Below are 25309 nucleotides of genomic sequence, written 5' to 3' on the forward strand. Positions count from 1 at the left end.
CTATACATGGAAAGTAAATAAGGTCTAGCATGATTTTAGCCCTATACAAGTAAACTATGATCCGTCAAGCCCTATACATGTAAACTAAATATATGCTAACTGTACAGAATAATGAATTGAAATATAAGGAAATAAATGTGGGCTGAAGCAAGGAAAGAAATCTTTTGCTTTGCTGTTCCGTTGATAGCCTCCCTCAAATTGATGCGGGTTGATCAACAAGCTTCAATTTTCTACTTAGGAAGCAATGTTGATGAGTGAGAGCCTTGGTGAAGATATCCGCAATTTGTAATTAAGTGGAAATGTGTGGAAGAGTGATAACACGAGCTTCAAATGCTTCACAGATAGAGTGAAAATCGACTTCAATATGCTTTGTGCGCTCATGATAGACAGGATTGGCCGTGATCTGGATAACACTCGTATTATTGGCATGTAGTGGTGTAGGATTGGTCTCAGAAAAATCTAGCTCAGCAAGCACGCCGTGAAGCCAAATAATTTTAGAACAACGTGCCAAATAACATTAGAACAACCAAGAGACATCGTCCGGTATTCAGATTCTGTTCAATGACTTAGAAACTCTGTCTTACTTCTTACTTTTCCATGAGATCAATGTATCACCTAAGAACACACACCAACCAGTGATGGGGCGACGTGTATCCGCACAGCCAGCCCAATCAGCATCGCTATAAGCAGCGAGGCGAGTAGAATTGCCTCTAGGCTAATAAACCACGGGCAGAAGTGCCCTGAACATAGCGTATGATCCTACGGACAGTAGCCAGATGAAGATGACGAGGAGTCTGAAGAAACTGGCTGACTTGTTGTACAACAAAGAAATGTCTGGTCTAGTAATGGTGAGATAGACAAGACTACCCACCAACTTTCGGTATAAACTGGGACCAGCAAGTTAGTCGCCCTCCTTTTTGTGAAGCTTGACACTTGATTCCATGGGAGTATCAATAGAAGTACCCTTCTAAAGGCCAACTGTGGCCACCAAGTCACTAGCATACTTATGTTGATTGAGTGAAATACCTGAGGGACTGCGATTCACCTCAAGACCAAGAAAATATGTGAGAGACCCAAGATCTTTCATATGAAAGGACTCTGAGAGATGAGTCTTGAGCTGAGCAAGTAAAGTAGAATCGGAACCAGTAATCACAGTATCATCAACATAAACCAAAACAACAACAATACCCATGTCTGATTTTCGAAGAAACAATGAAGTGTCATACTTGCTCTGCTTGAATGAAAATTGTAATAAAATGGTGCGAAATTTATCAAACTAGGCCCTTAGAGCTTGTTTGAGACCATAAAGAGAACGACGAAGCTTACACACATGTGAAGTCAGAGAGGGAAACAAGCCTGGGGGTGGCTTCATATAAATACACTCTTTAAGATCCCCGTAAAGAAAAGCATTCTTGACATCCATTTGATGTAGTGACCACTCACTAGAAGCAGCAATAGCCAGAATCGTACGAACATTAGTCATCTTAGCTACAGGAGCAAAGGTCTCTTCATAATTGACACCATATTCCTGATTATTCCCAAGTGCAACAAGGCGAGCTTTGTAACAATCCAGACTTCCATCAGATCAGGCCTTGACTAAGTAAACCCATTTACAACCTAGAGGAACAATGGTGGGAGGACAAGGCTCAATGTCCCAGGTGTGATTGGCCTCTAGAGCAGCAATTTCTTCTTGCATAGCTTGTTGCCAACAATCATGCTTGGCAGCATGTGAGTTGGAAGTGGGAATATCTAAATTGTAAAATGCAGTGGTAAGAGCTGAAACAGAGTTACCAGAACTTGAAGAGGGAAACCCATACCTGTCCAGGGGTACAGACACTCGAGAAGAGGGACATACGAAAGGCTCTAGAGGTGTTGCAACTGACTGAATCTGGAGCGTGGTAGGATGAGATATCAGATGAGCTACTGGAAGAGATTGTGGGCGGGGGTGCTGTGTATGCACAATACCTGGTTTAAAACGAGAATTGACTGGATAAGGATCCGAGAACTGCTCCTCAAAGGAGGGGAGAATCACAACATGAGAGGAGGGTACAGAGGACACAGGAAAGAAATGTTGATTTTCAAAGAAAATAACATTCCTAGAAATGCATGTACGATGTAATGTAGGATCATAGCAAACAAATCCCTTTTGACACACATTGTATCTCAAGAATCCACATTGAACAGTTTGAGTAGATAATTTATGTCGCTCGTGAGGAGGTAGATGAACAAAACATATACTACCAAAGTTACGGAGGTTATCGTAACTAGGTTACTTAGCAAATAAACGGAAATAGGGAGACTCCATGAGTAGGACTTGAGAAGGTGAAGGATGAATCAAGTAAGTAGTTGTTTTCAGAGCCTCAACCCAGAACAAGGATGGATCAATGGATATCATCAAGAGAGTACGAACCACATCTAGGAGATGGTGCGATTTTTCCGTTCGGCTACTCCATTCTATTAGGGAGTAGCAGGACATTAACGTTGATGAATAATGCCTTTAGAAGCCAAAAATGCTTGAAACTCAATAGACACATATTCACCACCAGAATCTGTGCGTAATGTCTTAATGGAAGCAGAAAATTGATTGTCAAGATACGCTAAAAACTCAGTGAAAGTACGAAAAACCTCAAATTTAGAGCGAAGAAAGTAGAACCAAGTAAATCTGCTATGATCATCAATGAAAGTTACATAGCATTTAAATTTTTCATGTGAACTAACCGGGGAAGGGCCCCAAACATTAGTATGGATAAGCTTAAAACACTGAGAAGCTCTACCAGCATGCGAAGGGAAAGGAAGAGTTTTGCTTTCACCAAGTTTGCAAGTGGCACACTCAAGAGATAAAGAAGAACGTTCTTTATTACCAAGTAAACTAGAGTTCAATACATGAGATAAGATTTGAGTGTTGGGATGGCCTAAACGACGATGCCACACTAACTAAGATCTGAAACATTATTACAAGCAAAAGACTTAATAGAAGAAACTGGAGAACATGCTGGAACAGGCATAAGTAGTGGAAACAAGCGTCCCATTTAGGTCCCTTTGCGATCGGCTCCCCCGTTACCTGGTCTTGCACAACACAACTATTACCAAAAAAATTAATAGCACAATTGTTATCAACTAATTGACCAACAGAGATAAGATTCGTGGAAAGCCGAGGAGCAAGAAAAACATTAGTGAACTTAGAAGAGGCATCTCCAACAATGGCTATTGGCAAAAAACTGCCACTAGTAGTTTGAATAGCAAATTGACCAGCATAGGACTGAACATGACACAAGGTAGTGGGATTATTCGTCATGTGATTAGAGGCACCCGAGTCCACATACCAAAGATTAGTAGAATTGTTACCTTGGAGCCCATTGCTAATAATGCCGAAATTAGCATTTGTTGCACCATTTTGGGTGTGCAGTAATTCGCTCTGAGGAGGTGCAGGAACAAAGAAGTCACCTGAAGAAGAGCTTGGGGCCACAAAAGTCACTATGGGGGGTACACTAATAGAAATCCAAAATGCCTAGGCCTGATGATTCTGCAAGTGGATATGACATTCTTTGATAATGTGATCCTTCTTCTGGCAATAAGAGCAGAATATCTTGGAACAATTTGCAGCGATATGTCCAAATTCTTTCTAGAAAAAACACTGCAAAGTGCTAGAATGCACAGGCGGTCCTCGTCGTTGAGCAGCATAAGCCACAGGGACAGACCGAGAACTACCATGAGATTGTGCCAGAGTAACTTGAGTACTAAGCCGTTGTTCTTCACGAAGTAACTCACAAAAACAAACATCAAGAGAAGGAATAGGAGAGCGATTTAGCAGAGATGAGCGAACAGATTCATGCTTGAGGCGGAGTTTCATAAGAAACTGATCATGACGACTAGTCTTGTGAAGACGTTGAATAATGGGAAGAGAGGCAGCAGGAACATCCGTAGTAACCAGATCAAAATATTCAATCCAAAGAGTCAGAAACCCTGAATAATAGTCTTGGATGGAACAATTGTCATGTTGAAACATGGCAATCGCATGCTCTAATTGAAAACGACGGACACTGTTATCTTGATGATATACTATTTTGAAATAAGTGAACATGGATTGAGCGGTGTGATAAGGTCGCAAGTTGGGGACAATATGTGGTTCAACCGAGCCAAGAAGCCAATACATAATCCGAGCAACAAGCACTGCCCATGATGGACAAGCTACGGACTCCTTGGATTTATTGGGTGCACAATTTGTGCCATCAATATGAGCCCAAAGATCTTTTCCCTTCAAGAAAAATTCAAACTGAAAAGCCCATGTAGAATAATTGTTGCTCGTAAACTTGGCTGACACAGGTGCGGAGTCCATGCTAAATAATGGAGAAAATCGAGAAGCCCACAAAAAAAAGACTGTTCTGAAAGAAATAGACCACCAGAAAATCTGGAAGCCCAAAATAAACAACGCAGGTACAAAGAAAGACCATGAACAACCTCCCTGCACTAAAAAATTAAAGCTCGAACCAAAATCCTGCTGTGCTGAGAAGATAAGTTCCAGAAACAGCAACAGAAAGCTGTTGCCTACTTGCCGAGAGTCACAAACAGCAACAGAACCTGGAGAAATAAGTGGCAAACCATAAACCTGCTGTGCCTGCTTGCTGAAAGTCACAAACAGCAACAGAAAACTGTTGCCTGCTTGCCGAGAATCACAAGGACATAAACTGGAGGAATAAATGGCAACCCAGAAACCTGCTGTGCCGACAGCCATGCAGCCACAGAAGTACCGAAAGAACAGAGAAAAAATTCCAGGAGAGAAAACAAAACCACAACAGCCACGAAACCGAGAAGACAAAATATTGAAGGGAAAAAAACCTAGCAATCGGCTGGCTCTGATACCATGTCAAATATTTTATGAATGGCTGAATGAATTGGCCTTGAGTTCTTTGTATTATATATAGATTTTACAAGAATGCTATACATGGAAAGTAAATAAGGTCTAGAATGATTTTAGCCCTATACAAGTAAACTATAATTTGTCAAGCCCTATACATGTAAACTAAATATATGCTAACTGTCTAGAATAATGAATTGAAATATAAGGAAATAAATGTGGGCTGAAGCAAGGAAAGAAATCTTTTGCTTTGCTGTTTGCTGTTCCGTTGACAATATCGAGCTTGTGTCCCCTTGTGCTATTGAGTATGCGTTTGTTATGATCCAAAACTTGTTAGTGATGATATGACCTTTTTTTCCCTAGAGGAGGGGGGGGGGTATTATTTTTCTATGGCTAGTTTAGATGAATATATTCCAAATGTTGGTTTTTTTTTTTGACCTTTTGTTGATCCTCCTTTCTTACCCTAATCCCTATACAAGATATTTCTACTAACGTTTTTTGGTGATACACCAACTATTGCTCTACCAACTGTTGAAGGTGTGTGAGTGTCATAAGAAGGATCTGACATCATTGTTGCCATTCAACCTCCTCTTCAATCTTGTAGTATATCAAATTCTTTTTCTGGAGACCCTCCTTAGTTAGACTTGAACTATCCCGATGCTGATTGGAAAGGTACTAGATTTAATGCTTCAAAGTCCCTAAGAACTTATCCTATTTTTGAGCTTTATCTTCCATTTTTCGTGCATTTAATTTGTCTATTTCCATTGTTTCTCTTCTTGCTTCACATGTTAGAGGCTCCTTGAAGGGAAGCATGCAATGGATGTAGAAATGGAGGTTTTACTTATCAAAGGACATACGAGTGGGTGAGTCTCCTTCCTGGTTAGTTGGTTAAGTGCAATGAGTGTATACTTCTATGTGTCAAGCTGTTAGTTCCATTGGACAACTATAAGCCTGGTTGATTTCCAATATTCCCAAATGGAGTTGATTACTTTTGAGATTTTTTATTCTCTAGCTTGGTTGAATTCTATTCGAGTTTTGATTTCCTTGGCCATTAATTTTTGACTGGCTATTGTAAAAGTTTGATAATAAGAATGCATTCTTGTATGGACCTGGGGCAAGTGGTGTATACGGAGCAACCTTCATGATATGTTACTCAAGTGGAGTGGCAAGGAGTGCAAGTTGCATAAGGGCTTGCTTGGGCTAAAGCCATATCCTAGATCCTAGTTTGACAAATTCAGCACGGTAGTTTTTGGCTTTTAGATTGATATAGTACTGTTCCAATCATTATGTGTTTCTTTGAATGAAGGAGATGGGTGTGTTGGTTTTTGGTCTTTATGTTGATGATATCATCATCCCAAGCAGTGGTCTTGAGGAATCATGGATCTTAAGTGTTGGTTTTAGAAGTTTGCCCAAAGCAAGGACCTGATCATCATTCGATATTTTCTCGCTATTAAGGTTTTAATGTAGCGAAGCATTAAGCTTTTGTGGAGAAAAGATACTTTAGACTTGTTAGATGAGATTGGTATGTTTGGAGCTAAATGAGGCGATACTCCCATGGACATGAATGTGGAATTATCCTGAGATGCACTAGATTTTAAAGACAAGAAATTGGATGCAAAATTTATTTGTTTTACTCTCACTCTCTGGTTTTCAGTATTTGACTCCATTGTGGGCTGTTGGTGCAATCATGGTCTTAAATTTCGATCTCAACTAAAATTTCGAAGCTCCAAAAAAATGGAATAATATAGTATATGTATTAAACATATTAGGTTAGTATAAATGAAATTCATAAATCAATTAAATATGATTAATTATACAAATAAAGATAATTTAGACATGGACAGATAAATAAAATGTTGTTGTAAGTTTAATTTGTCATGTAATTTCAAAAGCCCTTGTAGTAATTGATAATCTTTTGTTTCAATAAAAAAGTGATAAGATAAATTAAGCGAGAAATTTCACCGTGCGCTTAAGTCTCACATTTGAATTCTAAGGAAGTTTCATTCTATAGTTAAAATTTCGACAAGTTTCGCTAAAATTTCAAGATTTCAATAATTTTTGGATGATTCATTGAAATTTTAATAGAAATTATGCAAGACAGAAATCAACTGCCATATCAATCTTGAGGGTGATGGAAAGTAGAAATTTTGATAATTTCGTGTAAATTTAAGACCATGGTTGCAAATTGTTTGAATGGTTTAGCTTTCAAGATGTTTAGTAGGATTGGTGTGCTTTTCGTATTAAATTTTTTTGCTTTTCTTTTTTTGTTCTTTTGTTCTTTTTAGGAGGATTTCTCATTCTCCATTCTTGTATGTTCTTTCTCTATTAATATATTTCTTATTTTTTAATTTTATATATATATATATATTTTAATCAATCTAAATATAGCATATGCTTTAAGTATTGGGTGTTCTCATGATTTTCTTTTATTGCTGTTGGCGAGAATGAGCTTGTATTTGCTATTTTTCATTACTTATTGATTATAAGTGAAATTTAATCTAAGAATTTCATAAATATAACAACAACAACAACAACAACAACAACAAAACCAAGCCTTAAGTCCCACTAGGTGGGGTCGGCTATGTGAATCATTTTTCGCCAATTTATAAGATCATGGACCATTTCTTTTGACAAATTCAGGGCTATTAAATCCTTACTTTCTATCTCATTCCAAGTTAGTTTAGGTCTACCACTACCCCTTTTACTGTCCTCTGCAGTAATTAACTCACTCTTCCTCACTGGCGTACTATGTGGCTTACGTTGCAAGCGCTTGAACCATTTGAGTCGGCCCTCTCTTATCTTATATTCTATGGGAGTTACACCTAATTCACTGCGAATATGTTCATTCTTTAATTTATCTTTTGGTGTTATACCACTCATTCATCTAAGCATTCTCATTTCGGCAACTTTTTCTTTTTGGATATTCTGTTTCTTCGTCGCCCAACATTCTGATCCAAATAGCATAGCTGGTCTTATAGCCGTCCTATAAAACTTCCATTTTAATTTTAAGGGTATTTAACAATCACAAAGGACACTTGAAGCACTTCTTCATTTTACCCAACCTGCTTTAACTCTATGCATTGCATCATCTTTAATCTCTCCTTCAGCTTGCATAATAGATCCAAGGTATCGAAATCTACAAGTGCTATTTATTTCTTCATAAATATACAAAGTAAATATTTCAAAGAAGAATACACGGCCCTTGAATGTGTTTTTGTCTTAAAATTAGGTGTTAGAAAAATATAAAAAGAAAAATTGAAGGGGCTTACAATATGCAAATATGTATTTTATTTTAATGATGAAAAATTATATTTATTTGAATGCTAGTTATTAGAGAAACAGATGCCAAAATCAAAGCAAATGAACCCAAAATTATTTTTTAACAAAAATTATTAATTAAATTAAACGAACTTAAAATTGAGTTTCTACACTAATATAGAGGATAAAGATTGATAAAATGGAGATCTAAACTCTATTGTAGGCATTCACAGCCAGTCTGAGAATGTAGCGGCCTGTAATGATCTGAACTGTCCTGTGGCTGTAGGTAATGGCTGTTGCAGTTTCTTAATGAATCATATTGGTTGATGTGGTTGTAAACTGGGGGTCCTCTGATACGACTCAGTAGGAATTGTTTGCAAATTGTTAGATTTGAAGCTTTTGCTACCTTGAATGGGTGTGTTTTGCACATGAGGAATGGAATCAATTTTGCCTGTCTTAGTAAAGCTTGTGCTGTCACCACAATTGTTATCCAGTCATGCTTAAATTATAGAGTCAAAAAGTTTTTAATAAAATTGATTTTTTCCTCTTGCAAATTTAGTCTTACTCAGTTTGCTTGTATGACATTGAGAAATGTTACAATGTCGGATTGACAAGCATTGTTAGCATTAAATTGCATGAGGAAAACAGTAATGTTAGATTACTTTAAGATTTATATCCATCAGAACTTAAAGTACTAGCATATATGATGTAAGTGCAACTTATTTTTCCTTTGTATGACAAGGTGTCACTTTCATCACTAAATCGACATGCTGTTGCTACAAGAGAGGATGTTGGTATCCCAAAAGCTCAATGCCTCAAGAAACACTTCTCATTAATTTTTCCAGAGTGCCATACAGATGCAAAAGTGCTGCTGTATGATGCCTCAACTGAGGAAGAAATTCTGTCAGGCCAGCCTGATTTTGTTTTGGACTGCATTGACAACATTGAAACAAAGGTATTTTATTCGGCTATAGTTTGTTGTACTTTTGGCTAATTGATTATTTCCAGCAACGGATTGTCTTCTTGATGAGCATATTAGTTTTTTTTCGAGCTTTTAACATTCTTTCCAATTTATCTTTTATACCTGGCATACTTAATTGTCATAATTCGGTCTGTGAGTTGCTGATTTAATTTGTTATTATCTAGGCAGGCTCTTAATTATCAATTTTGAGTGCCTACCCACCTACATCCATTTCGTACTGGTTTTGTTTATTAAGCTTGATATGTTTTGTGCTCTGTAAATTAAATTTTCTAGTTGTTTATTTCCTTTAGCTTCTTAACACTTGATGCTTGTTTGGTTCTTACAAGTACATAAGATGAATGCTTCTATTTTTTATTTTATTATTATTTTTTACTTTTTTTAATTTATATTACTACTGATACATACAGATGTTTCATTTTTTGATTTGAAAGTGCTTATTGTCATGTGTAGGTTGCACTTCTTGCAGCCTGTGTTCATAGGGGTTTGAAGGTTCTGTCTGCAACAGGAGCCGGTGCTAGAGCTGATCCAACAAGAATTCGAGTGGCTGATTTGAGGGAGTCAACAAATGACCCACTATCTCGAGCAGTAATGTTTTTGACTTGTTTTCTATCGAGAATATATAGTAACTTAGATTTTCGCAGCTTAATCCATGTGATTGTGCATGTGGATTTTAGTTTGTGTTGCATGCCTAGTATATTTAGTATAAGCCTTGTTCTCATGCCCTATAATCCTGTTATGTTGGTCCCAGTTTTTCCCTCGAGGACCCTGCAGATGAAAATTGTGTTCTTGCAAATTCCGATTTATTTGGCTCTCCATAAATTTTATTTCAGATTAATAATCCTGATGCAACTTTCATTTCTTTGTTGTTGCTTAAATAGTTGTTTGAAATTTGACTTCACTGTAAGATGATCATCTTGTTGCATATTATCCCAAAACAAGTACAGTTGGGATCTAGAGCAACTATAGCTATTTTGATTGGCTAAATCACAATGTTCATGGGCAAAAACTTTTAGGGCCCATTTAGTTGTGGAAAACAGTTTTGAACTTTTTATTTTCCATTTTAGTTTTCCAAAAAAGTACAAAAAAAAGTTACGTAATTTTTTAGTTTTAAAACATTTGAACAAAATAAATGAACAATAATAAAAATTTTTGGCAATATTTGTTTGTGGAAACAGTTTTTTTTTTTGCATTTCTACTTTTTTCAAATAATTACAAAAATGCCACCTTCTTTTCCAATTTTCTAAATTTATATAGAAAGTTGAATATTTTTTTTATAATTATTTTCTGTATTTCCAATTTCTTACTTTGCATATGGGATCATGGAAGTCGGCTCTTGGGCTTTGATTTGTGTGGATTATGTATTGAGTTTCTTTCAAATCCACACAAATGCTAATTTAAGCCCCAAAATCCATGATTCTAAGTAGTATCTTATATAATTTTTGGGAAAATTGAAATGCAAGCCCTTTTTTTTTTTTTTTTGTAAATTCTAGAAAGAAAAAAATGAAAAATTATTTTGCACAACTAAATAGACTCTATTTTCTACCTTTTTAGTATGAATCTTGATAAGCAAAAAAATAAGTTGAAATTTTTATGAGTTTTTGGAAATCTTGAAAGTGGCAAATGGAAAATGTTTTCTACAACTAAACAGGCCCTTAGGATTGCTGAGAGCGTATTACTCATGAGGTTTTCCAATACACTTGGGCTCTTTCTCCGTCAAAAAGCTTAAGGCAGTAACTTAGTGAAAGTTTTAGATGGGCTTGAGGCTTCGGGTTGGTGGCACCTTAACATGTTACCAGTAGTTTTAAGGATCTGGGTAAAGGAAGCTCGGGTGATAAAAGTTAATGAAGAGGTTAGAACATTGGCTTTCTATGAATTTGGCTCTTCTACTATTGCCAAAGGGGAGGTGTCAGGAAGGCATTTGGTCTACTTGATTGTCCCAGAGACCACAGTATGCTGATGTTTTAAGACACTGAAACAGCCATGGTTAGGCAATGAGGATTTCTTGACAATCCTTGTCACAACATTTGGCCTAGAGGATAACACATTTTGGGATTTTGGAGATAGGGAAGGGGATTCCCTGATGATTTGGAGGGTTGTTGAAAGTGATGGTGTAGTCCCAAGAGGGGGGTGAGTTGGGTTTTTTAAATTTAATGCGGAAGCTTGATTTATTTTAATACTAATTTATCACGCCCCCTTTAAATAATCTTAATCACCACAAATAACTAATCAGCAAACGGCTATACCAAATAAACAATCCTAAATATATATAATTGAAATACAAGCCTTATTTTATCTCAAGCAGATTTAAATAGGTGATAAGATATACAAATATTTATCTTGTATTTAATCAATGAATATTTCAATATCAAACAATCCTAACAAATTTAACCAAGCAAATGCTCTTCTTGTATTTAAGCAATCAACCAATCAATATGAAATCTCAGTCAATTGAATTAATTCTGAATTTGCAAATTCAGCAGCATTTGTTTTGTAATGAAAATTAAATCATTCACAATATCCACAAGAAACTTTAAGTCAATCTCAGTATTCTCAAATTAATCTCAGCATTCAACAATTCCCAAATTAATTTCAACTCATGCACAGCAGTTAATAATCAATAAATAATTGCAGAAAAGTAAAGAGATTAAGGGAAAGAAGAACACCCATATTTTTTACAAGGTTCGGTGTTCCGCCTACGTCCTTGCCTCAAGCAACCCGCTGTGAGGATTTTCCTTACTCTCTCCGTTTAATAGGTGGAGTTCCCTCTCTCCGTTCAGTAGGTGGAGACTTCTCTCTGGCAAGAACACCCCTCTTGCTAGGCAACGATTCTATCCCCGAATTGTCAAGTTACACAACAAGTAACAGCAGATTTTCATACAAGCAAAGAGAACGAATTCGTACAATATCAAATCACTAACATACTCACAAAAGGTACTGCTATGAAGCTCAAGGTGATAGGCTAGGTTTTTTGGGTTTTGAAAGCTTTGAACTTGAAGAACAAACCAGAAAATATTTTGCAATTGCAGAGAATGGCACACAACAGCTTACGAAAGATCAAATTAATGTGCTTTGATGCTATTTGGTTGCCCTAACATGTTTAGGGTTAGCCTTTTATAGTTATGTTTGAAATATGACTGTTTGGCCATGTTTTGGTAACATTATCTTTCAAAATTGGAAAGATTTTAGGCCATCCGCGAGACTTACTGCCCGCTTCAGGCGCCTGAACCAATTAAAATTGAATTTCCAAAGTGGCAGTACAGGTTCGGTTGCCTGAACTCTAAGTTCGGTCGCCTGAACCTGTTTGGTCGACTGAACTTGAGGTTCGGTTGCCCGAACTCCCTCAGAAATTTCAGTTTCGAACACCCTTTAGTATTTGGGGCATAACTTTCACAAGAAAACTCCAAATAAGGTGATCTTGGTATTGATAGAAAGCTAAGAAAAAATCCCAAACTTTCGAGTTGAAGACTTTTGAAGATAAGAAGATATAGATAGAGAAAATTGCACTTCAAGACGGCTGCTGAAAAAACAGAGGAATTTGGAGAATCATGTTTTGTAGCTTTTCATTCCAAAAATAATTTTGACCTTTTTGAAATAACTTTTGATTTTATGAAAATATTTTTCAAGTATTTTAAAAGGTAGGTCCAAGTAATTAACCTAAGAGCTTCATAAACAAAGACCAATTGAAGGGTACTTACATGAAACCTAGTTTACAATACTAATTATAAACTAATAAGGTCGTCATATCCTTAAGCTTGATCTTCATCCAAGCTTTACTTCGATAGTCGTCTTTGATATGCTTGTATTCTTCATGGCTTTGCAGTATTCATCTTTCATTGTGCTTTTCTATTGAAATACCTGTAAATACACTTGAAAGCACAATCAGATGCCTTGGTTTTTCATTATCAAAACGAGATTAAGCCTTGTTAGGCCAATAGTTGTGTCACTGGCCCACTGCCAAGGCTTGGCAGGTAATTGTGTGCATTTGAGTACATGCCTGGCCAGTTCGTGTGCTTCAGAGACAGTGATGGCTGTGGTCATACTCTGGTTATTTGCTTGATAGGGTGTGAAAGGATTGAGATTGCATTGATACTCTTTGAGGTGGTTTTTTGTTGGGGGGTAGGGGTGGGAGAGGGGTCTGGGTTTTGGAGTAAGAGGATCAAGGAGAGCGTGAAATTCCTTTTGATGGTGATAATGAGCTGCTTTTTGAGAAATTAAGGATGTTTAAAGACACTCACAATCCTTGTTCTTCAACTTCTTTGCTATATCTAGATTTTTCTTAGAAGAGGACACAATTTGGGGGAAAGCGAGAAGCAGGCTATTTCCAAGGTTGTTCAAGGCAACACACAGATGGTGAATTTTGCTTTTAGTGATCTTCTACCCTCTGGGCATAATGAATTTTATAATTGAGGGGTGATTTCAAGAGGAATACAGTGTCTTGATAAGAAGGTTATCTCTCACTCTTTTCTATTTGGTAATCTTGTTATTAGTCCTTACTCCCTTAACTCTCCTTTTTTATTCTATTCATATTTTTCAGGTACTTTGGTGGTTTGACATAAATTTGGGCCAAGGTATTTTAGTTATGCTTGTTGAAGAATTTGTACAATCATTACTGTTGGGGCGGGGGGGGGGGGGGGGGGAAAAAGACACGAAATGTAACGTATTGACTATGGAACCTCTATGGGCTGAGAGAGTCATCCAGGGCGCACTGGGTTGCTTGATAGTTTTGTAGATAGTTGGTCCAAGTGGTTAGGAGGTGTGAGTTGCCATGCCTCCTAGGATTTTTGTTTGAATGGAGAAGAGGGTAGAAAAAGAGTTGGAGAAATTGACAATAAGCTGTTATAATGAGGTTATTCGGCTGGATAGTTAGGGTTTTAGGGGAATCTAGGAAGCTTGTAAAATTAAACAGGTTATTTCAAAGGTTTCTATGGACTTGGTTGTGATCTAGGAGTCCAATCTAGGGGTGGTTGATAGTTTTATAGTTAGGAGCGTTTCAAATTCTAGGTTTAAGGATTAAGATTAGACTAACTAGTTGCCCTCTTGTGATTTCGCGGAAGGTAGCTTTGTTATCTGCGACACTAGGTTTTGCTAGTAAGGTCGAGAGGCTCTTCTGCTCATTTCCTCCTTTTATTCTTCTAGAAGTGAGGTGTAAAATTCATTGGTGTTTTACTTCAGTTATGACCCTAATTCTCCTAGGCTTAAGAGGTTTTTCCACGAGGAGCTTTCTTCTATTTCTTGTTTGCATTCCCAAAATCAGCGCCTCAGTGGTGATTTTGATGTTATTTGATATTCTTGTGAAACATTCAAGGGTTCAAGTTTATTTCTAGTGTAAGAGGGTCTAGTAATTTCATGAGGAGTGTGACTTGAGTTGTCTACCCTTGTCAAATTGCAGTTTACTTTGCTGTTGACTGTTCTTTAGCTACTCGAATTGATAGATTTTCGTTTACTACAGAGTGGGAGGAAATTTCTTCTAATTTGTGTCGAGAAGCTCTTTTATGTGTGATGTATGATCACTATATTCTTGTTATTGATTCGAATCATGTTTGCTATGTGCCACATGTGGTTGTCTCTCATCCTTCTTTTGTTCACTTAGTTAAGGCGTGGTGTAAAGGGTATACACTTGAGGAGTAGGAAGGTGTTTGTGCTGTGCTGGTGTCTTTAGTGACTCGGATGCGAGAAAGAGGTATATCTTGCAAAATATTGATTGTTTGGATAGGTTGCAGTAAGGTCTTTTGCCTTAGAAATTGGCTAGTAGGAGGAGTAACTTTTGAATAAGTTTGATGAGGTTACTTTGAGGGAAGAGATTAATTAGTTGTAGAAAACTATATTAAAATGGGTTCAGGAATGGAGTTTTTATACTGTTTTGATTGTCCTGATTAGGAGGATCTCTGATTCCCCTTTCTTGTACATTCTTTATTGCTTAATGCAAGCATCTTCTTTTGTTATCAAAAAGAAATAAAATAGGAGTTGCAATACTAGTTTTTTCAATACTCTAGTGAATGATAGGAGGAAGAAAATTTTTATTGAATAGTTGGAGGTTATGGGGGTCATGTAGCTAAAAATCACATGGTCATTGATGTGGAAATCTCAGAGTTCTATATAATTCTACACTTGGAGGAGAAGAATGACAGGCCTTTGACTTAAGGGTCAGATTGGTGTCAGATTTTCAAGGATAAAGCTATTCTCATAGAGAGACCATTCGTGGATGAGGAAAGAGGACAGCTTTTCAAATGGAGGGGAAGAAGACTCTGGGGCCTGAGAGTGTTACCATGGCAAATTTTCAAGGTTTTATGGAATGTTGTCAATGGTGGTTTCATATAGGCATTTATTGAGTCTGCAGATCGTCTGATTAGGATGAATATTTACTCTACTGTGCCTAAGAAGGATCTGTTGATTAGGGATTTTAGGTCTACTATTTTATTCTTTTCTTATGAAACAAAGAAATTTAGAAGGAAGAAATAAGGCATGAAATTTAACATGGAGATCCAAGAATTCTCCGACAAAGTAAAGAATAAGGGAAAAAAAATACTGCAGAACAGCATTAGTATGCAAAGTAATCCAAACTTGGCACACGTTGTCTAGAGAAGCACCCTGAAAGAAAACCACAGAGCAACAGCCAGACAAGAAAGACCACTCTGCCTCAAAGACCACATTAAGAGCTCAAGAGCTCCTCCATAATTACCACCTTAAGCAATCCCCTTCTAGGCTAGCCCTGAAGTCTGACAGCGAGAAAGCCTTTGATTCAGTCAGCTAGCACCTCATTCTCAACATTCTCCATTGCATGGAGAGCCCTCCATTTTCATCAACTAGGTTAGAGCTTGCATTACCTCCCCTAGGTTCTCCCTCTTCAAAGGCTCTCTTGAAGGCTTCTTCCAAGGAAAGAAGGCCTGGGGCAAGGGGATCCCATCTCCCCCTACCTTTTTGTCATGGTCATGAAAGTCCTCCCTAAAATGCTTCGCAGAGTGATTTCTGTTGAAGCTTGAAGTCCAAAGCAAGTCAGTAAAACTGGTCTTGCTAATCTCTGTTCTGTAGATGTCCTCATCATCTTTGCCCACTGAGACAAATTCTGTCACGGGTATTAAGCATGCTCTTACCTTCTACCATTGGAGCCTTCAAGCTAAAACCTCAAAATCAGAGAACATCTGTGCTGGCATCTCCTAAAACACCAAAGCCAGCCTTATCAGCATTCCTAGTGTCAAAGAAGGCTCCCTTCCCTTCAAATACTTGGGCCTCTTTGTCACTAAATGAATAAAAAAACGTGATTGCAACATCCTTGTTGGGAGAATCTCAGGTAGGATGCATTCCTGGGCCCACTAGTACACCTCTCTCTTTCTGGAAGGATGCAACTTATAAAACACTTTCTTCACAGCATCTAAAACTACTGATCTTCTGCCCTCATCTTTATCAAAGTCTGCTGTCTTTTGGAATAATGTTGCAAACCTCAAGAAGAATGTTTTGGAATATATTTTATAAGTACAAGTTGTAAAAAAAGCCTCTAGGCAGTGACTCCTACAGCCAAAAGCACGTGGTCTAGAGAAAAATTCTAAGCTATAGAGAAAACTGCTCCTCCTGCATTGGAGTCCGGCATGGCAATGGTTCCCAAACCAACTTCTCTTTTGACAACTAGCGCCCAGACAGCCCCTTATTGGAAACTAGCGGCCCCTGGATAGCTGTTGAATTTGGTCTTCCTATCACAGCATCAGTTGTAGTCATTGTTCACAACTCTTGGCACTGCACTATAAGAAGCTCAACCTCCCCCTCCCCTCCTGGCCATCAAGTAAAAAATTCAGGCAGTATCTCTTAACCCAAAATTTGAAGATACCACAGTCTGGAGTATCCGCTCCTCTGGTGTCTTCAATTTTGCCTCAGCCTGGAATCTTTTGAGGAAGAAACTCCCCGGAGTCTCTTCATCAAAAGTCATTTGGTTCAAGAACCTCATCCTCAAACATGCTTCCACCTGCTCCCTCATCATCCTGAGCTGCTTACCAATGAATCAAGGAAATATCTCTTCTTCAGCTGCCCTTTCTCAAGAGAGCTGTCCCTCAAAGCTTCCATTTGCCTCCAAATTCACATGGCTACTAGTGTTTTGGACATTGCATAAAACTGGGTTTCTTCCCTTCATAACACAAGTTTCAACTCTTTGTTAGAGTGCAAGCTCTGTTGTCAGCCCCAATATATCAAATCTGGAGAAGCAGGAGCTTTAAAGTCATTCAATATTTCTCCTGATATTAGTTGAGTTGTTTCTGTCGGATTTCTAGGGAATAAATTAAGAAATTCTATTTTTTGAATAAAATCTGAAATTACTATTTCAGATTCTAGTAGTTTCAGTTTCCTGTTTTCTAACCTAGAGATCTGCTGATTTGATTTGCTGATTTTGTGGCCTTCCTAATTTGGTGGTCTTCCTCTACTATTTATCTTGTATCAGAGCCTCGTGCTCTTTTTCTATTTGGTTCTTTCTTCTGATGATGTCATACAAGTCGGCGATGACCAGCGCCCAAAGAAACCCTACCGGCTCTTCTGGTACTTCTGAAACCATTCCGCCCAATCCCACTATTCCTCCTGAGTCTGTATCTTCTAATTACTATTCCCAGGATTCAGCTCTTTATCTCACAGTTACAAAACTCAATGGGCGTAAGAAACCATGGTGCGAGCATTGCAAAACCCCGTGGCATACGAAGGAGACATGTTGGAAGCTTCATAATAAACCAGCGAATTGGAAGCCAAAATCCAAACGTGGCAGTCATGCCTACCAAGCCACTGCTGAAGAGACTTAGGAGCCTTCTACCAACTCGGATGCAAACCCTTTTACCAAGGATCAATTAGAGCACCTGTACAAATTGTTTGAATCTCCAAAACTGTCCTTAACTCCGTCTTGTTCTTTGGTAGAGAAGGGCAACTCTCTTGCCACTGCCTTTTTAGGTGTTATTCCTAATTCTATTCATTCTTGGATAATTGATTCTGGTGCAATTGATCATATTACTGGTTGCTCCAAATTGTTCTCATCCCATAGTTCGTGTGCAGGCAATAAAAAGGTCAAAATTGCAGATGGTTCACTCTCGGTAATTTCCGGGATAGGAACTATCAAACTCACTTCATTGTTAACTCTCCATGATGTGCTCCACGTTCCAAATTTGGCTTGCAATTTGTTGTCCATCAGTAAAATTACCTCTGATCATCAATGTCAAGCTTATTTCTACTCTTATAGTGAGTTTCAGGAATTGACCACGGGGAGGATGATTGGCCGTGCTAAGGAAAAAGATGGACTCTATTATTTTGACGATGGACCTAACTTGAGTAGACAATGTCAAAGTACTTGCTTAATTTCTGTTTCTTTTTTCAAAGATAATGATATCATGTTATGGCGTTATAGGTTAGGCCATCCTAGTTTTCAATATTTAAAATACTTGTTTCTTAATTTATTTCGGAATAAAAGTCCATCTTCTTTTCAATGTGAAGTTTGTTAGTTTGCTAATCATCATCATGCATCCTTTTCCACCCAACCCTTCAAATCAACTACACCATTTACTGTGATTCATAGTGATATCTAGGGCCCATGTAGAACATCTACGTATTTTGGCAAAATATGGTTGGTGACCGTTATTGATGATCACGTAAGATTAAGTTGGGCTTATTTGATAAAGGAAAAATCTGAAGTGAAAACAAATTTTGAAAATTTTTACTCCATGGTACAAACCCAATTTCAATAAAATATTCAAATATCGTGGAGTAATAATGGTCGAGAATATTTCAAAAACATTTTGGGCCAATTTTTTCTTGAAAAAGGAATTGTTCGTCAAAGCTCTTTTGTTGACACTCCACAACAAAATGATTTGTTTGAAAGAAAGAACAAACACTTACTGGAAGTAGCTTGAGCATTGGTTTTTACCAATCACGTACCTAAATATCTTTGGGGTGAAGCCGTTCTTATTGCTACATATCTCATAAATAGAACGCCTAATAAGGTTTTAAGCTTCGAAACACCTTTTGCTGTTTTTCATAAGTTTTATCCAAAAAATTGACTATCTTCTTCTTTACCACTAAAGATATTTGGTTGTACCGCTTTTGTTCATATTCAGTCATAATCGAGGAAAACTTGAACCATAAGCCACAAAATGTGTGTTTCTTGGTTATGCTCCCATTCAAAAGGGGTATAAATGTTTTGAACCCATTTCCAAAAAAAATGTTTGTTACCATGGATGTTACATTCTTTGAATTACATCCTTAGTTTACACCTCATCTTCAGGATTGGGGGGGGGGGGGGGGGGGAACCAAAACAAAGATTCAGCCGCGTTTCATGATTTTTTCCAAACTGAAGACTCACAAAATGATCCTCTCCAACTTTGATTATTCAACCTGAAAACCAAAGCTTTATTATACCAAGAGAAAGTAAGTCGAGTTTTTTAGATACTGAAAAGGCTGGTCTTCCTATAGTGCCATCTCATGATGTTCATGATCCTATAATGACTAACAAAGGAGAAACAAAAAAAAACACCACAGCGTTGGTATCATTTGACATTGTCTACTCACGACAAAGAACAACTCGAAAGGAAGGGTCTTCCAATCCTTTACACTTTTTAGAATCTGTAAACCCTCTTGGTAATGTCCTCACCGAGCCTTGCCTCATGTTCATTCCATTTCATCTTCGAATTCTGAGCCCTTTAGTTTTGAACCCAAGTCTGGTTCTAATCTTGAGTTCGATGATTCGGAACTTCCGATTGCTGTCCGGAAGAGTGTGAGGTCTTGCACCCAACATCCATTGTCCAATTATGTGTCATATGAAAATCTCTCACCTGTTTTTCATACTTTTATCTCACAATTGTCTTGAATGGAGATTCCTAATACTGTGTAGGATGCTCTGAAAGTTCTTGAGGGGAAGGAGGCTGTCTTTGAGGAGATGAAAGCTCTTGAAAAAAATGGCACGTGGGAGATTGTTGATCTACCAAGAGGAAAGACAACTGTAGGGTGCAAATGGGTGGTTTACAGTCAAGTATAAATCTAATGGTTCTCTAGATCGGTATAAAGCTCGATTGGTCGCCAAGGGATTCACTCAGACCTATGGAATTGATTACTTGGAGACATTCTCCCTAGTCGCAAAGCTAAACTTCGTAAGAGTTCTTTTGTCACTTGCACCTATTCATCCCTGGCCTGTGCAACAGTTGGACGTAAAAAATGCATTTCTTAATGGAGACTTGGAGGAAGAAGTGTACATGGGTGTACCTCCAGGATTTGGTGAAAAGTTTGGCGCAAAGGTGTGTAAATTGAAGAAGTCCTTATATGGGTTAAAACAGTCACCAAGAGCCTTGTTTGGGAAATTCACTCAATTTGTTAAAAGTTAGGGGTATGCTCAAGGTCAAGGTGATCATGCGATGTTTATAGGATATTCACAGGATGGGGAGATAGCAATATTGGTTGTGTATGTTGACGATATAATTCTCATTGGAGATGACATGCTTGAGATGAATCAATTGAAGACTTCCCTCTCATCAACATTTGAGATCAAGGAATTAGGAACTCTCAGGTATTTCCTTGGAATGGAGGTTGCTTGGTCGAAGAAAGGGATTGTTGTTTCCTAACGGAAGTATGTACTTGACCTCCTTAAGGAGACTGGGATGATCAGTTGTAGGCAAGTAGCCACTCCAATAGATCTTAATCAGAAACTTGGAGATGACAAGGAAGGTGATCCAGTGAATACAACTCGGTATCAAAAGTTGGTAGGAAAGTTAATTTACTTATCACATACACGGCTTGATATTGCTTTTGCTATTAGTTTGGTAAGCTAGTTTATGCATTCACCCTACGAGAAACATCTTGAAGCAGTTTATTGGATTCTCAGATACTGGAAAAGTACACCAGGCAAGGGTTTACTCTTCTAGAAGACCACACAACGGACCATAGAGGCATACATTGATGCATATTGGGCATGCTCAGTTATTGACAGGAGATCCACGTCAGGTTACTATACTTTTGACTGGGGAAATATGGTCACATGGCGAAGCAAGAAACCATATGTGGTTGCAAGGAGTAGTGTCGAGACATAATATAGGGCTATGGCTAATGGTGTTTGTGAGATGCTATGGCTGAAGAGAATTCTTGAAGAGCTGCGGATGCCGGTGAACATGCCAATGAAGTTGTATTGTGACAACAAAGCTACCATAAGTATTGCTTAAAATCCAGTACAACATGATCGCACGAAGCATGTAGAGATCGACAGACACTTCATAAAAGAGAAGATTGATAGTGGAGCTGTTTGCGTGCCTTTTGTTCCTACTACTCAACAAATAGTTGATATCTTCAACAAAGGACTTTTTAGACCTAGTTTTGAGCTCTTTGTTAGCAAGTTGGGTATGATAGATATCTACGCTCCAACTTGAGGGGTGGTTTCAGATTTCTAGGGAATAAATTAGGAAATTCTATTGTTTGAATAAAATTTGAAATTACTATTTCAGATTCTAGTAGTTTCAGTTTCCTGTTTTCTAGCCTAGAGATCTAGTGATTTGATTTGCTGATTTTGTGGCCTTCCTAATTTGGTGGTCTTCCTCTACTATTTATCTTGTAATTGTGTCTCTTGAAATTCAATAAGAATGGTTATTCTTCTTCTAAAAAATCCATCAGTTTCCAATATATATATATATATATATATATATATTTATTTATTTATTTATTTAAAAACTAGATTTGGCAACCTAAATGGTCCCAACCCTCTATAACTGGAGGCTTCTTCCTTCCCTTTCCTTGTGCTAATAAATTCTTCTTACCTTCCAAAAAAAGTCTTTGCTTCATTGTAAGTACTTATAACTTTTGTACTTACCCAAAAACTTCTTAAATATTAAGATTTTGAGATGTTGGGAGATGCTGATGACCTCTCGTAATAGGTTGAATAGTATATACTTATATTTGACTTTGAAACAGTAATATTTTTTTAGTTACCAATATCATATGATAGTAATATATGATGCTTTAATATTATCTTCTATTGTATTGTCATAATATGTTATATTATTATACCATATTATATACAATTATGTAATAAGTAGAATATTATTTTTACAAGAATATAAGAATATGTATTGCCCTACAATATTTTATTGTTACAAATAATACAATATTTTATTATCGCACTACTATGATATCTGTAATAAAAAATTATTGTAGTATTGAAATTTAGAATATTATTATTATGATGTTTTAACTATATAATAGTAAATTGTACGATGTTATGCTGTGTTGTTTTACTACATATTTTATGCTATTATATTTATAAAACGATAAAATATTGTCTTTTACTTCATAATATATTATTTTCATCCACTATTATAATAATAAATTGTTATAGTATTGAAAATACAAAGCAATACTATGTTATGGAATAATGATTTAATATAAATATGATACCATAATTGATTTCAGTATTGTATGATATTATTATACTATAATACAATATTATAACATTACAATATAAAAATAAATACTATTATATTATTTGTTTAGAATATTATAGTAACACATTATCATAACTATATACATAATAATTGTATAATATTATGTTATATATTAATTATTATAATATTGTTATATTAAGTTATGGCAATATGATTGATTCCATGTCATTTAGAATTCCGATGCTATACTAATATTATACAATAATTTAATATTTAAATAACTACGTATTATTATATTATATATCTAGAATATTGTATTAATAACTCATCATAATTATACTTATGGTTACATGATAGTATTCTGAATTAAAACATACTCATACATTATTATTATTGTTATTTTTGTTCTTACTACTACTACTACTACTACTACTACTACTTGAGACCATATTATTGGTCAAATATTTATTTTTTAACCTTACCAAAACTACTTTGAAGTCTTGGTGCTTATGGCTAAAAGTACTTACTTAGGGCACCTATTAATTCTTATTTTTGTATCCCTAATGGATAAGTAATTTTTAGAAAAAAAATTTCTGAACTAAATAAGTACTATTAGTTTTGAATACTAAAAGTTAAGTGTAATGTTTGGTACGAATTGCCAAGCCCGCATCCCCTTTGCATTTGGGTTTTCTAACGAACTCCCAACTAACCAAATTGTCTCTTAGAAAATAGTGATTGATTTGATCAATAATATTCTCACAACAATATTATGTCATATTTTACTACAATAATGTTGTGTTATGAACTTATGGCAATATATATGTTATGTTGTATTGTAACGTATATAGTGTTGCATTTTAATATTATAATAACTTATCATTGTAAAGAAAACTAAATTATTATATTAATTTATGAACATAAATAGTATAAAAATAATTTTTTTATTTACTTTTTGTTATAAATTAATAGAGGAATAAGTAAACGTGGATAATCAGAAAGTAATGAAGACAAGCAAAAAAAAAAAAAAAAAAAAAAAATAATAAATAAAAGTGAGACCAGATTTACGTGGTTTGGTTTATACCTACTCCACGGGTGGATTGGATTTGAAATCTACTATTTTTAAGAGGAATTACAAAAGTATACCTGACTTTTGTACAAATATCTCACCTTCTTACCTTACAAAATATCTCACTTTCTCTTTTCTCTCCTACTTCTTTCTTTTCTATTTTCTGCACGCTCAATATTCTGCACTCTGTATTTTGCACTCTGCACTCTTCGTTTTTCGTCTCCTTATCTCAATCAGGTGATTCCATTTATATAGCCGTGGGAGAAGCAAGTGGGTTTGTCTGATAATAATAATGGATTCACATGCATGGGAAACATGAGGGAGATGGGGTAGGTATGTTGAAGACATGGATGGTGACATCCATCATTCATTTCACAACACTCCCCCTTGGATGTCACCCATATATTAACTTATCTAGCTAAGATCTTTAAGATGTCTCATTCCACTAAGATGAACCAGTCTCTTGAATGTTGTAGGTGGCAAAGCTTTGGTGAATAAATCTGCTAGATTATCACTTGATTTGATCTGTTGTACATCTATATCACCATTCTTCTGGAGTTCATGCGTATAGAAAAATTTTGGAGAGATATGCTTTGTACTGTCACCCTTTATGTGTCCTCCTCTCAGTTGAGCTATACATGCGCCGTTGTCTTCATACAAAACTGTTGGAATATCCTTGATTGACTGAAGGCCACAATTTTCTTGGATATGAGAAATCATTGATCTAAGCCACACGCATTCTCTACTAGCTTCATGAATAGCTAGTATTTCAGAATGATTGGAGGATGTTGCTGTAATCGTTTGCTTCACTGATTTCCAAGATATAGCAGTTTTTCCATAAAGAAATACATATCCAGTTTGAGATTTAGCATTATGAGGATCGGATAGATATCCAGCATCTGCATATCCTACTAGTTGAGATTTGGAATTAAACGAGTAAAATAGACCCAAATAAGATGTACCTCTCAAATAACATAGAATGTATTTAATTCCATTCTAGTGTCGCCGAGTAGGAGCAGAGCTATATCTTGCTAGTAGATTCACAAAAAATGTAATGTCAGGTCTAGTACAACTTGCTAGATACATCAAAGAACCGATAGCACTTAAATATGGTACTTTAGGACCAAGTAATTCCTCTCCTTCATCACGAGGTCAAAATGGATCTTTCTTAACATCAAGTGATCGCACCATCATTGGAGATCCCAGAGGATGAACTTTCTCCATATAGAATTGTTTCAATACCTTTTTAGTATATTTAGATTGATGAACAAAAATTCTGCCATTTAAATGTTCAATTTGTAGGCCAAGACAATATTTTGTCTTTCCTAGATCTTTCATCTCAAATTCTGCCATTAAATAATTAGCAGCTTTAGTGAGTTCTTCAGGAGTCCCAACTAAATTCCAATCATCAACATAAACAACAATTATAGCAAATCCGGATTCTGATATTTTAATAAAAACGCATGGACAATTTGGATTGTTTATGAATCCTTCTTTCACTAGGTACTCAATCAATTGTACCACATGTGCCCAGATTGCTTTAATCCATATAAGGAACATTGGAGTTTGACTGATTATAAATTACTAAGTTTTGCTTTAGGCAACTCAAAACCTTTAGGGATTTTCATATAAATTTCACTATCCAATGATCCATATAGGTATGCTGTTACTACGTCCATAAGACGCATGCTCAGTCGTTCAGCGACTGTTAGCCCAATTAGGTATCTAAAAGTGATTCCATCCATTACAGGAGAATGTCTCTTCATAATCAA

The 25309-nt window shown here is 36.5% G+C and overlaps 1 protein-coding gene across 3 annotated transcripts in view; it reads left to right on the plus strand.

The window, feature by feature from the left end:
- Nucleotides 1-25309, plus strand: part of LOC131160513 (tRNA threonylcarbamoyladenosine dehydratase) — a 121653-nt gene that overhangs the window by 36768 nt on the left and 59576 nt on the right. For all 3 annotated transcript variants that reach the window (XM_058116282.1, XM_058116281.1, XM_058116283.1), the window contains 2 exons: nucleotides 8856-9068; nucleotides 9546-9680. In XM_058116282.1, coding sequence (XP_057972265.1) covers nucleotides 8856-9068; nucleotides 9546-9680 — 348 coding nt within the window. The remainder of the gene's footprint in view (nucleotides 1-8855; nucleotides 9069-9545; nucleotides 9681-25309) is intronic.

The sequence above is a fragment of the Malania oleifera genome, chromosome 7 (assembly GCF_029873635.1).
Source record: "Malania oleifera isolate guangnan ecotype guangnan chromosome 7, ASM2987363v1, whole genome shotgun sequence".
Lineage (NCBI taxonomy): Eukaryota > Viridiplantae > Streptophyta > Magnoliopsida > Santalales > Ximeniaceae > Malania > Malania oleifera.